Source organism: Aulonocara sp. 'chitande type north' Nkhata Bay, linkage group LG5, assembly GCF_057382095.1.
Source record: "Aulonocara sp. 'chitande type north' Nkhata Bay isolate Kocher_YH1m ecotype deep benthic linkage group LG5, A_spYH_male_GT1.1, whole genome shotgun sequence".
Lineage (NCBI taxonomy): Eukaryota > Metazoa > Chordata > Actinopteri > Cichliformes > Cichlidae > Aulonocara > Aulonocara sp. 'chitande type north' Nkhata Bay.
The window spans coordinates 29,864,241-29,876,913 of NC_141348.1; the positions used below are offsets into that span (position 1 = coordinate 29,864,241).

The 12,673-nt window shown below is 40.1% G+C and overlaps 1 protein-coding gene across 12 annotated transcripts in view; it reads right to left on the reverse strand.

Moving 5' to 3' along the window:
• Nucleotides 1–11,447, reverse strand: part of cadpsb (Ca2+-dependent activator protein for secretion b) — a 66,526-nt gene extending 55,079 nt beyond the window's left edge. For 8 of the 12 annotated variants that reach the window (XM_086292879.1, XM_086292878.1, XM_086292877.1 and 5 more), the window contains exon 1: nt 10,831–11,447. In XM_086292879.1, the coding sequence (XP_086149005.1) occupies nt 10,831–11,163 (333 nt within the window). In that variant the 5' untranslated portion in view covers nt 11,164–11,447. The remainder of the gene's footprint in view (nt 1–10,830) is intronic. The other 4 variants (XM_086292885.1, XM_086292883.1, XM_086292882.1 and 1 more) reach the window with 2 other exon arrangements.
• Nucleotides 11,448–12,673: the final 1,226 nt, after the last annotated feature.

The window sequence follows — 12,673 nt, forward strand, 5'->3', positions numbered from 1 at the left end:
ATGCAAGGGTTGTGCTATACTAATGATCTTGAAAGTCAATATTCGGTATGGCTTACTTTATTCTTCAACACAGCCTGAACCCTCTTAGAGAAGCTTTCTTGTCATTCTTTTAACGAGTCCTAGTTCTCCCGGTCACTCAAAGCTCTTTTTTGGGGGAATTTGGCTCCCCTTTGCTCTCTGTCAAGATGATTCCACACTGCTTCAATAATGTTGAGGCTCTGCGGAGGCCGATCCTTGATTGGTTGTGATCCATTGTTTCTGTTGCTGTTGATGTTTTTTATCCAGCTATGCTTGTATTGCAATGCCATTGTGTTTGTTGCTAATCAGATGCTCTCCAATGGCATTACATGATGGACCAAATTCTGAGGGTGCCTTTCTGTGTTCGTAAATTTACTTTTGGCTTCTCTCAGAGCCGCATGCTTGTTTTAGCAGATTTATGCTGGATGCTGTTCCTGACGCAGTCCCCAAGGCATTTTGAGTCAGCGTAAACCACTACACTATGGAACCACACTTTTCTGTATTTATATTTTTGACCAGATCCAGATCTGCAGAACCACTGACTTAAAGTCATGACAGAGCCTCCACCGTGTTTTAAGGATGACTGTAGACGGTCACTGTTATACCTCCTCCAAATGTGTTAATAATGATTTAAGCCAAAAAAACTGGATTCATCAGTCCATCAGCCCACTGATTTCCAGTCCAGTCCATTTTTTTCATAGTTTCCCTTCCTGTGGCTGTCAAGAACAGCTGTCCTTCCACTGAGACCATTTCTGATGAGGCTCCAGTGAACAGTAGATGTCTCAGCTAAAGACCCAGATGCATTTCTCAGGTCCTATGTCAGGTCTTTGCTGGATTTTCCTTTCTTTTGTTGAAAGACACAACTTTTAGAAAGTGTGCCTCTGCTGTACATAACTTTTTCATCTTTTGTCTACCAGTTTTCCATTTTCCTTAAACTTTTAAGGATACTGTGCATGATGCTGGGATACGACAATTTTTCAGCTAATCACTCTTTGGGACTGACCTTGTTGTTGTTGTAAAACTATTGAACTGTGTTATCTTTGGCATTTTCCATAGATTCAACTCAGGAAATCAGAGCAAATTATATGTTTTTGTGACAGGTTGCTAGAAACTAAGTGCTAAGTTGTTGTATTTCAGTTGTCTGTTATGCGTAGACACAATACTGGTTCTTCCTTTGAGTTTGGTGCTTTTGTTATGTTTGAATAATTCATAGCTCAGAGTGAAACGGCTTATCAAACAAACAAAAGTTCTCTAAAACTGATAAATAAATAAGAGAAAAGCTGTCAAAAAGATCTTCAGAAAATCTGGAAAAATCTTGCTCAAAACCACTTTCAAAAATTGCAATAAAAACAGATTAAAAAACCCAGTCTTTCTGTTTTTGATTCTTCGTGTACATTGGTTTTATCTTAAAAACTGTGATCAACATGCATTCTAATCAGGACATTTTACATTTAGAAAACTGAACATCTAATGGTAGCAAATGACCTCAACTGTAGTTGCCATTTTTGCATGATATTTAAAATTGAAAAAAAAAATGTACCTGTACTACTCTAAATGTATGAGATCTAATCTTAAACCATCAAAGGGAAGTGTAAATTAATTTAAGGTTTTATAAATATGTGCAAAACTAAAACAATGGACATTGTTGAGATTAAATGTTGTATCCGAGATCCTGAATGTAATCTGAAGTACAGTAAGTTGGATAACACCTGATTCACAGTAAATTTTCAGTACACAGTACATTATGATTGGATTCATATAGATATTTGTATCTCTTTGACTGAATCAACATGTCATCAGCTTGTGATGTATACTGTATCCACTGTCTGCGGTGGAGTAATTAGCTAATTGAATGTGGTGCACTGTACTGTAGCTTGTGTAGTTTAGCACGATAAGGACTTTGCTTTGCTGACTCACACTTGAGCTCCTTAAAGTTATATAATGTCAGGGGAGGGGGAAGTTAAATTAGGCTGCTTTCCCAAATTAAATGGCAGCAAAATAAATGAACAGCTTTCTGTGTTGGGCAGAAGTAAAACAGATGTGTAATCGATTCATTAAAACGAAATAAAATATTTAAAAAGAAAACATACAATTACACATCTGTATATCAATAGAGATAAAAAAAAATGTAAACTTTACATTTGTGAAATCTAATGTAAAAATTGGAGAAAGGGTGTTATATAAACTCAGTTCTATTGTTTGCCGCTGTTTGCCCTGTCTCAATGCTTGGTTTTTAGCAAATATGTTATCAGTGGCTGCTATCACCAGACAAGGTTATTCATGTTGTAGATGACACCACCAGCCCACATCTGAGTAAACAGCAAACAAGGGTACAGGAGCAAGTACTGCATGACAGCTGCACAAAATCTACCAACAGCAGGCTTCATCAAACACAAAACACCAACACTGCGTAGCGACTATGGTCACAAAACTACAATTATACAAAGACACATCCACAAGCTATTATCCTGGAACCAGACATGCACTCGTAGATTTGTTCTGAAGTCACATGCACACACAGCATTGTGTGAGTAAATACCACTCCGCTGGGTTAGCAAACAGCCAGGTGCAGACTCCACAGACAGAGCCTGACACACGGCAAACAGGGATAAAACAAGAGGCTCCGGTTCTGTATAACTAGCCTTCACGGTGTTGTCATATTCGGGAGCTGTGGAGCTGCTGATATATTCAGAAAAACACTGTTTTCACAACCAGCAAAGCCCCTTCTAGTAAGTGTCATCCATTACCACACACCACCATCTCACAGGCAGCAGTCTGTTCTGCTGGTTCTTCATTTTGTTCATTCGCTTGATGAAAATAATCGCTTAGCAGAAGCGAACGTAAAACCACATGAATATGAACACTCACAAATTAAGAACACCAAACTCAAATTCTCTTTGACAGATTTTGATGAAATTCATCTGTTGACCTGTAATTAAATGCACATGTGTTGTACTCCTCGATCACTTTAGAAATGTGTGGTAATGTACGTACGAAATATGATAAACAAGAGCCACAGATTCTGTTGAATTTTGGAGAAACGAATGACGGAGGCCTGAACTAAATCTATAGTTAAATTGGAAACTGGAAGAAAGTGACTTTGGAGCATGCTCCCAGAACTTAAAATACACAAACACAAATATGTTAACACAAATAGGCAATTAAGCAAAGATTTGATATTGTTTTTTCTTTGTTTTTGTCACGGTCCTGGGTCGGTGACCCAGTGTTTTGAGTTTCTTGTGTCTCTGAGTTTTTGTATTATGATCGTAGTTCTCTTTCTTGCCCCAGTTTATTCTTTAGTCTAGTGTCTTAGTTTGGCTTTCTTGTATTCTCTTTAGTTTTCTGAGTATTTAGTTAGCCGCTGTTATTGTTCTCTGTGTTTCTTAGTTGCTCTGTCTCCCCTAGTCAAGTCTGCGTCTATGTTACATTTCCTGTTTTACTTTGAAGATCTGTGTCCTACATGAATGTATTGAGTTTCGCTTCCCTTGGGTCTTGTTATGTCCGATTTCTCCCAGCTGTGCTCCCCTTCTGTGTCTCATTCCCCTCATTATTTCCCAGTGTATTTAAGACCTGCGTTTCCCTGTATCAGTGTTGCGATCTCCCTCATTCATGGCTGTGTGTTTCTCTGTGTAATATGTTATAGTTTCCAGTTTAGTCTGTATAGTTTTTCTCTCCAGCAATAAAGCTGTGTTTTGAGTTCATTCCTGCCTCTGTGAGCTTGCGTTTGGGTCCTCATCCTGCCTGCACACAGCCGCAACCATGACAGTTTTGTATTAAAGGGCTACACACTGCAGTACCACTGCATTACTTTATACCGTAGAGCACACGAAGCTGACTGTGAATCAGTAACTCCATTCCTGGTGCATTACTCTCATTAAGAGTCTGCAACCACCCTCCCATCACAAATCACTTACTGTCTTCCTTTGTAATTTCTCCGACTTTCTCTCTTCGTTCCCTCCTTTTAGCTTTCAAAGGTGATTATCTCACAAGAGTCTTGTTTGATGTTCAATAAGGTTTGTTTTGTGGGTTTTCACCAATAGAAAGCGGCACGAGATGTGTTGAAAAAAAAGATCACACAGACTGAATTAATCAGGCTTTTGAAAAACTTTTGTAGAATTAGTGATAGGAAAGATCAACGCGCATCCAATATTTATTGGCTGGGAAGGCTTAACAGTCTTCACCAATAAAAGGTTGTAGACTCAGCGTTAATCCATGTCCTGAGAGATGTTTTAACAGTTTCTCACTATGTTTAAGTCTGTTTTTTATGTTGTCTTACTGCTTGATGACACCCCCTGTGTTACTTTACATCAATATCACAGAAGAATGCCTCTGAAAGAGTATAAAGTTTGAGCTTCGTTAAGGAGGGAACCATTAAAGCACTGGTTGCATGAACATGTGACAATAAACTCAGAGTATCTACCTGACATACCGCCTCATGCCTGCTCCAGGCTGCTGTTTGTGCTCTTTGTGCCTCAGTGGAGAGTGGGAAAGAGAGACTGATAGGAGAGGTGCAGTAATGGCCCTGCTATAGCTCTTCTGTCTTTAATGTGGAAAATCACCACTAGTAATCTCTCTCTCAGTATCTCTCCTTGTTGTCCTTTTTACTCATACCTGTGTAATTTTCCCTTTGAAGCAATGTTACACAGGGTTCAGCATAACAGCACACATTTGCACCAACAAACTCTTGAGCCCTAAATAACCACCAACAGCCGCCTGAGTTCTCTTAGGGGACTCAACAATGATCAGAAAGTGTGATGACATGCAGCCGCACATAGTATCCATCAAAAGACTCACAAAAGTTCTCTTAGAGTGATTATAACTTCCATAACGCATAATCAGAGTCCCATAATTATGAGACAACTGTCTTGTAATTATGTCACAATTACAGTATAAGAAAAAAGTATGCGATTATAGCCAGAAATAGGAAGATGTTACAATAGCTGATTTAGTTTCGATTTGCTTTCCTTTACATGACACACTTATAGGCGTGACTAGGCAATGCACATGTCATTATGAATAGCCCTTTAACCTTGCACGTTTTCAAGGTTAAAGGAGTGTTTTGTCAAACGTGCAGACCTGTTTTGATCTCGCTCTAGCAGGCTACCAATCTCAGAATGAATTCTCCATCTCTGCAAAGTTTGACAGGCATTATAAATGCTGCAACTGCTGCAGTGTAAATGTCAACATTTGGCACAAAGTACAAATGGATCCCTGCTGTTTTCTTCCACTACACTTCCAATAAAATGGTCTTTGCTTACAGGAAGCATGTTGATCAGGGCTCAGACAGTTTGTTGATTAATCACATAGTCAACTGATGTAACAGCAAATGGGAACATTTCAGCATTTCGTTGATCATTAATCAATTTTCAAACAAAAATGTAAACAAAAATAACTTCAAAGTCAAATTTTCTGACTGATAAAAAGTGAGCTTGTGCCTGTTGTTGTGAACTTACATGAGAATACATTGAATAAATACAGCTTTGCCCTGCTTTTTGCTTATTATAGACCAAAATGATTAAATACATAAAACTAAAGCAGTAGCAGTTTTAATTATGGTAAGCTCAGTAAAAAAAAAAACTTGTATACCAGTAAAAATGATAAATGAAATGCCGCTTTAGAATTGCTAATGTTTGGTCTTCTCTCAATAAGCCGACCCTTATTTTTGCACTAGTTTTTTCCAGTAAGGCGAATGTGCAATACTGGGAGCAGGAATGAAAACTTATGCAGCAATTAAACAATCCTGCTTAATTTGTCTCCATGCATGAATGCAGTGTTGGGACACAGCAGCTATTCTCAGCCAGACAAATCTTGCCTCACATCACACTGATGGTTAACATTCGTTGGCACAAATGTATCTGTTGCTTTGAAAGGCCAACAAGAATTCATAGCCCGGGTGAGGACACACGAGACTATAATTAACAAGCACATCCTGTATTTTGAGAGCCATTGAAGGAGATAAAATACTACGTGGGATATTGCTTTTAAGCCAGATCACGCTCACGTCTTCCCACCTATGTGGAATAATCCCTCACATGATGCCATCCATACCAGCTTTAAACTCCCATGCATTTACATGCCAGGACTCTGTGCTCTAACATTTGCATTTTGGTAGCCTGTTTTTTGAGCACATGGCACATGTCATGTGAGCATCACACCAAAATGTTGGATTATTACTAGAGCACATATTATTCAATTTGATCCCTATTTCTTGCCTTCAAAGTACAGCGCTGTTAGGAAAAGACATTGTTAGTATTCTGACAAATAAGATCTAAGCTTCCCTCCTTCGTTATGTCCCCATAGAGAGGATGTTTAATTTGAGAAGCTGTGATAATTTACACGTGGCTGCACAGATCGTGGGTGAGGGGGTATTTCGCCTGCTGCTTTTCAGCTGTCACCCCTTCTGAATTCACTTGCTTATCCGCACCGTCAATAAACACCTTTATTCTCCTATACTAGCGGTGCTAAAACATGCTACCAAGACTGCTGCTTAATGGGAGAGAACAATTTTTCCTATTATCAGCTCTCAAGCGCTGACTGACATGTTTTATTTTCAGCTCAATGCTTGACTTTGCCATTGACAGCGAAGCTTCTTTTATTGTCGAAGGATGTCTTTTTTTAATTTCAAGCAGAACACCATTCAGCGATCTTACATAATAATGCAAATGATTTCAGTGCCATACTTCAGCTCTCCATTTAGTGCCACTGTGTTTTGCACATATGACTGAATGTCTTATGAATATATTGAGGTTTGTCAGTTCACTCTGAGTTGTTTATATCTACATATTCACCATTCAGATAATCTGGTGTCTTTTGGTAGAAATAGAAGGCAATAGGGGCAATATACATGCCACTGAGTAAAGAGATGAATGCACACTACACAGTGCAGTTTTTAAAACCGTGCAGTAGTCACTTGAATCGTGAATATTACAATAATTATCCAATAAACAAATGTAGCAGCTGTCAATAGCAATGATAAACATTGAATGTCTATGCAAACACCCTGACCGCTACCAGTGTTATTGTTTCGATATTGATAATCTCCTGTCTTTTGCCAAAGTTAGAGTAAACTAAAAACTGAAAGTCAGTGTGATTAAGTGGATTTAGTTAACAAAAATAAAACATTACCATACTTTAAAGAAACAAATAGCAGCTGAAATTGTATATAATTTGTATTTACACAGCTAACAGCAGCTGCTATTAATACAGGAACGTCTGCATGGCAGTAAATCAACTGCTTTCACAAAGTGTTTGCGTTGTTATACCAATTCTTAACATATTCAGTCTGGCCCCTAAACAAATGAAAGATTAAACCTCAGAAATGATAACAATCGAAACGAAAATGAAACACTGAGAAATATAAACTGAAAGGGGCAAAATTGATGCTTTTGTTCAAAAGCACCAATGAAAAAAATTAGATGTTCATTTAGACAGATCTGCAATCTGTGAGCCAAGTGCAACGTTACAATCATCTTTTTCACTCATTGAAAAGTTGTTCACAGTGGAACTCCCACAGTTCTCTGCAAACACCTGTGTGGCAAACATCGGTTTGCACTTCAGTCTAATTCAAATTCACATCACAAACCCTGCTGTACAATTCACAGCCCCTCTCCCTCACAGTATAAATGGCATACTGTATAGTATTAAAATGCTGAGCCAGAAGGAACTCTATTAAGTGAACCTGCTGGCAGATGAACTGATTAGGTCAGATTATCTTCAAGGGAATCACACTTTGTAATTCTGACATGGACAGTTACTCACTTTGGAAAATCAACATAAACTGCGATCTATAAAAGCAAATGGTCTTGGTTTGATTAATCAGACTGCAAACATTTTATTCTCCTTGGCTACATTTTTGAATCAAAGCAGAATTTCGTTCCTGCTTGTTTCTTGTGCTTTGAGCTGTACACATCAACAAGTTAAGCTCTCATTGACACATTTGGTAGGTGTTCCTTTAACAAACATTTAGTGGCAGTCCAATTAAATACCAAACACTTGTTACATAATATTTACATTTTCTGAATAAAGTCAAACTGACCAACCAAACAAGCTGACAACCATCAGATCAACATTGCTAGCCATTAAAAACAGTCATATTTTTCTAAACCTATACATTTCTTTTTGCATTATACTTTGAAAACAAAATGCAAAATTGTGATTTTACTGTATTGCCAACATGTCTTTAGAATAGAATAGAATAGAATAGAATAGAATAGAATAGAATAGAATAATCCTTTAATTGTCCCACAAGGGGAAATTTGGTATTTTGTATTTTATTTATTTAACTCCTCTGTGTGCAGTTTATTCCCATTGAATGAAAGAGGTTTTTGCCCTCTGGGACCATCACAATGATGCTAAAATTTCATAAATTGTACCAACGCAATCTGTCTGTAACCTCAATACTCAACACATTCGCTGTGTGGGTCACAAGATACTTAGCCTTTTAAGCAAACACATGTGTCACCACTCAGTCATGCACATACACCCAAGCTAGCAGTGAGCAGGAACAAACTGCTGTTTTTTTAAGACGTTGTTCAGACTGTACTGTAAGATTTACTTTTTATACCCTGAAAAAGAGTCACCTTCCTGTTCCTGCCCTGTTGGCTTATCTTCCACAAGGTTATGGCAACATATTTCAAGAAGCAGCAGTGGAGCTTGCACAGTCTACAGCCTGGCCTGTTTCTCTGTGATAGCCCATCACTGCTGTTTGTGTGCCAGAGCTTCTAATAACGGATTATCATGGAGCTGCTCCACATGTTTTGCTGAGGCCTTTAAGTCTTTTCATTACAGAAATTGCTTCATCATTTTTCTGTGACTAATCTATAATAGCTAAAATTGTAATAGGGCACATATTAGATTGTGCTGCCAACACTGTGAGGAATTACCTTAATAAATTATTGTCTATGGACATCTGAGGAGCCCACATTCACATGAGGTTCATGGCTAAGATGAATCCATAGAAATGTAATTAGACAAATGTTAAATATTCTTTTTGTGTGATAAATTATTTCTCCATATCCACCCAAGACAGAAATATAATTAAAAGACAGTGAACTGATGACTACTGTCTAACTCCATGATGTTATAAATGCACACAACTGCCTCAAAATAATCAACGTAAATGTTGGTGCTCACCATTTTGTTAACAGTTCTGTGTTATAAGCCATGCTCATCAAGTGATTGGATTGAACCAATTCACTGTGCCTAAAATTGAGATTTTTTTTTTCAATTATTTTAATGTGTGATTTTTATCCATGTTTGGATCAAATCAGAAACACCAGCTAGACTGTGGGCAGACAGACACACTCTGAGTTCCTGGTTTGATTGTTTGTTCGGATATTCACTCACCTACAACTGAGAATTGTGGCTGCCTGAGCAACCAGATATGAAAGTGCATTACTAGGCGTGCATTAGACTATCAGTAACCTACGCTCAACAGACTACAAACAAACAAATGGACGGAAACACTGCAGTTTATGCCTCCTACATGGACTTGTGCATGAGTCAGCAGAAAATTCAGACCATATGGCTTAACAGTGACCAGAGGAAGACAAGTTGTCTGCATGTTAAATGAAAGCAGCACTTATAAATGCATATTTCCATAGTAGTATTCATGGTGTTAAAATGAATGAGCGACCAAAATGAATGACTCTTCTGAAAGCCTCCTGACCACAGTGAGTAACAAAGAACTTCTTCCTTCTGAGGAGAGATTTAGGAACCTGATACTGTCATGCAATGTGATGACAAGGTTTCAGTATTCAAGCAGTTCTATATAAAACATGCTGATCCATACAGAGGCTTCTTAATTCATAACTGACAGGTCAGTCAAACAGATAGTCTGCATACAGCAAAGGAAATATACAAGGGGCATTATCCTAACTTACAATCAGTTGAACGTTCCCCTTAGCACAGTAGGCCTGTGCATGGTGACTTTGACAGTAAGGACAGCATGACCCAAAACTGGCATCAACATCAGTGGACCAACATAGCAGCCTGAGAAGCCAGGGTGTTGGCCCTGTCCTTTACAGTAGCTAAGGTATATAAATCTTATAAGATAAATGTCCTGTTAAAATAATAATAATAATAATAATAATAATAATAATAATAATAATAATAATAAATAGTAAAAGGTTAAAAATGTGTCAACGTTGAAAATGTTTTAATGCAATTAATTTTCTACAGGCCACTGAGAGGAGCAAAGCTCATCTTCAGAGAAGAGAGGCCATTAAGCTACCCTCCTCAAGAGGTCTGTGCCTAAAAGTCACCTTGGGAGGCCAAATTGACGGGATAAGTGATGGCGCAAACGGGTTGGGATTGGGTATCCGCCAAGCAGGCAGGACAGAGCAATATACAGCTGCATATCTAATTGACATCGGGAGTTCGGTAAAAATGTAGGCCAACAAGGGCAATGACACTGTCCTGTTGTGACTTGCCATCCACCATCTCCTGAACGCCCTTTCACTTAATGGGCTTGCTGGGCTGTAGGGCTGCTTTCATCTACGAGCTAGAGTGCTGGAGGAACATGGACTGCACTCAGCCTGCAGCTCTGCAGCACCACGAGTCCCCTTCACTACCAGAAGCTCGAAGCACCTTTATATGCTCCTGTCATGCTCCATGAATTCAACATTTTGCGTCAAACAAACAAACGGTGCTTTCACTGGCACCTTGCTGTCTCCATGCGCTTTCGGATAGGGCCTAGTGGCCAGACCTGTACTCTGGTTTATGTAGGTCATCAATGACAACATCTGCGATATGAAAGGAGGTATTTCGTCATCATGTGGCTATCAGTTATGCCTTTGCACCGGGTGCTCTTACCTTCTGCTGCCGCCTTGCCATATCTGTGGGCTGTTTTGCATTGAACGGGTAAGCGATGCATCGCATGACAAAAACATATAGCTGCAGCTTCTTTTTGCGGTCTTCTTCCTCTCTGTGCAGCTTCTCCAGATCCTCCTTCTCCTCGCTGACGGCCGAGGGGCTCGGGCTAGTAGGACGGGCACTGCTGCGGCTGCTGCTGGGCGCTAGTCCACCCGAGCTCTCGCTGGTCCTGCTCGGGGAGATGCGGGATCCGGCCTGAGGAGCCATTGCCTCTTTGCTTTCCTCCTCCACTATCCCATCAGATTCCTCCTCGCTGGACGACGGATCTAACATCTTGCACTAGAAGTGGTGCGCCTATACAGAAATCCGAACCTACTAACTGAGTTTGTTTGGGGTTTTTTTAAATTGTTTTAAATATATATATATATATGTATATATCCCCAGATGATGGCCGAGCCGCTGTCTTACCCGTGCATAGATATAATGCAGGATGTGCCTGAAGTCGAGTTAGGGATAGGCCCTGGTTGTACTCGCTGGCTGAGGGATGTCAGCTGTATACGAGTAATGCTGGAAGAGCTATAGTCTGCTTCACACTGACCATTCTCCGCCTGCGCCGAGCACTCGTCGGTGCTTACGTATTTTCGGTATTTTATTGGCCAGTCGCTGCTGCGGATGTGAGAGGGGGAGGTGAGAAGAGTCGGAGAGGAGGGGTGGAGGGATTGTAGTGTAGGGATTGTGAGGGGACGAGATCGGCTTTTTCCCTCCCCCTTTCCTTTTTTTTCGGTGAAAGCGGGAGATGGCCTCTTCCTTCCTGCCAACCCGGTCGACCGGAGCTGGCCGTGGTCCTGAACTCGCACTCTAAGCAAAGATCCGAGTCTGAAGCGCGCGCGGCTCCGCGTTTAGTGTAGCCCCTCATAACTTCACGCAGTGGCACACCTAAGATGGCTGCCACCGGATTTCTCTGATATTGTCACTGACTGAAATGGGGAACATTATGAAGTGCACGGGCCGCGCACGGGATGCAGAACAGCGGGTGTAAAATGCCGTGTGCTGTCGAAGGGTGGGGTTGCAACACGGAGCGACCTCTCTGAAGCTACACAAATTAATTGTTACAGCGCGTGCTGGCATCTCTCGTCAGGAAATCTCACCACACAAGCGTTTCTTCTACTAAACAGGAATTAATTATTCAAGCTGAACAGAATCCCCCAGGTGTCTGACTCACTGTTAGTTACTGGGCCAGTGTGAATATGCTGCATAACGCGTTGATCTTTAATGTGAATCGGACTTTAAAAGAGAACAAAAACAAAAACACCGTTTTGGCTGTGTTACAGTACAGATGTGTTGTAGTAAGTCGTTTCGTGCAACACTAATCTGTGATGTTCTGCCAGAGCTTAGCACACGAAAAGTCACGTGATACTTTAAATCCTGCAGACACTACAATACTGGAAGCACAGTCCGACCGTATTTATATGACACGTGGCTTGCTCTCCTCGTGAAGTGCATTTTTCTTAATAAAAAAAAGGGAAAAAAGGACATTTTTATTCCCTTCATCCGTCCTCCATGCAATATTTATAGCAGCCCCCCCAAAGAAACCCTACCCCAGTCCAGTACTCACAGCATTAGCTTTAAATACTGAGGCTCAGAGTATTGACATTTTGTTGATAATTATAGTAACTCCAGTGAGACAGTTTTCCTGAGTGTGAGACTGAGATGTGCTTGTTTGACCTGTTAATCCTGACTGGAACTACAAACTCTCAAATAAAATGCTTCAATTTGCCTTCACTGCAGTGTCTTACAGTCTTTTATGGTAGTACTTAACATAGACCTGTACTGATAACTCTGA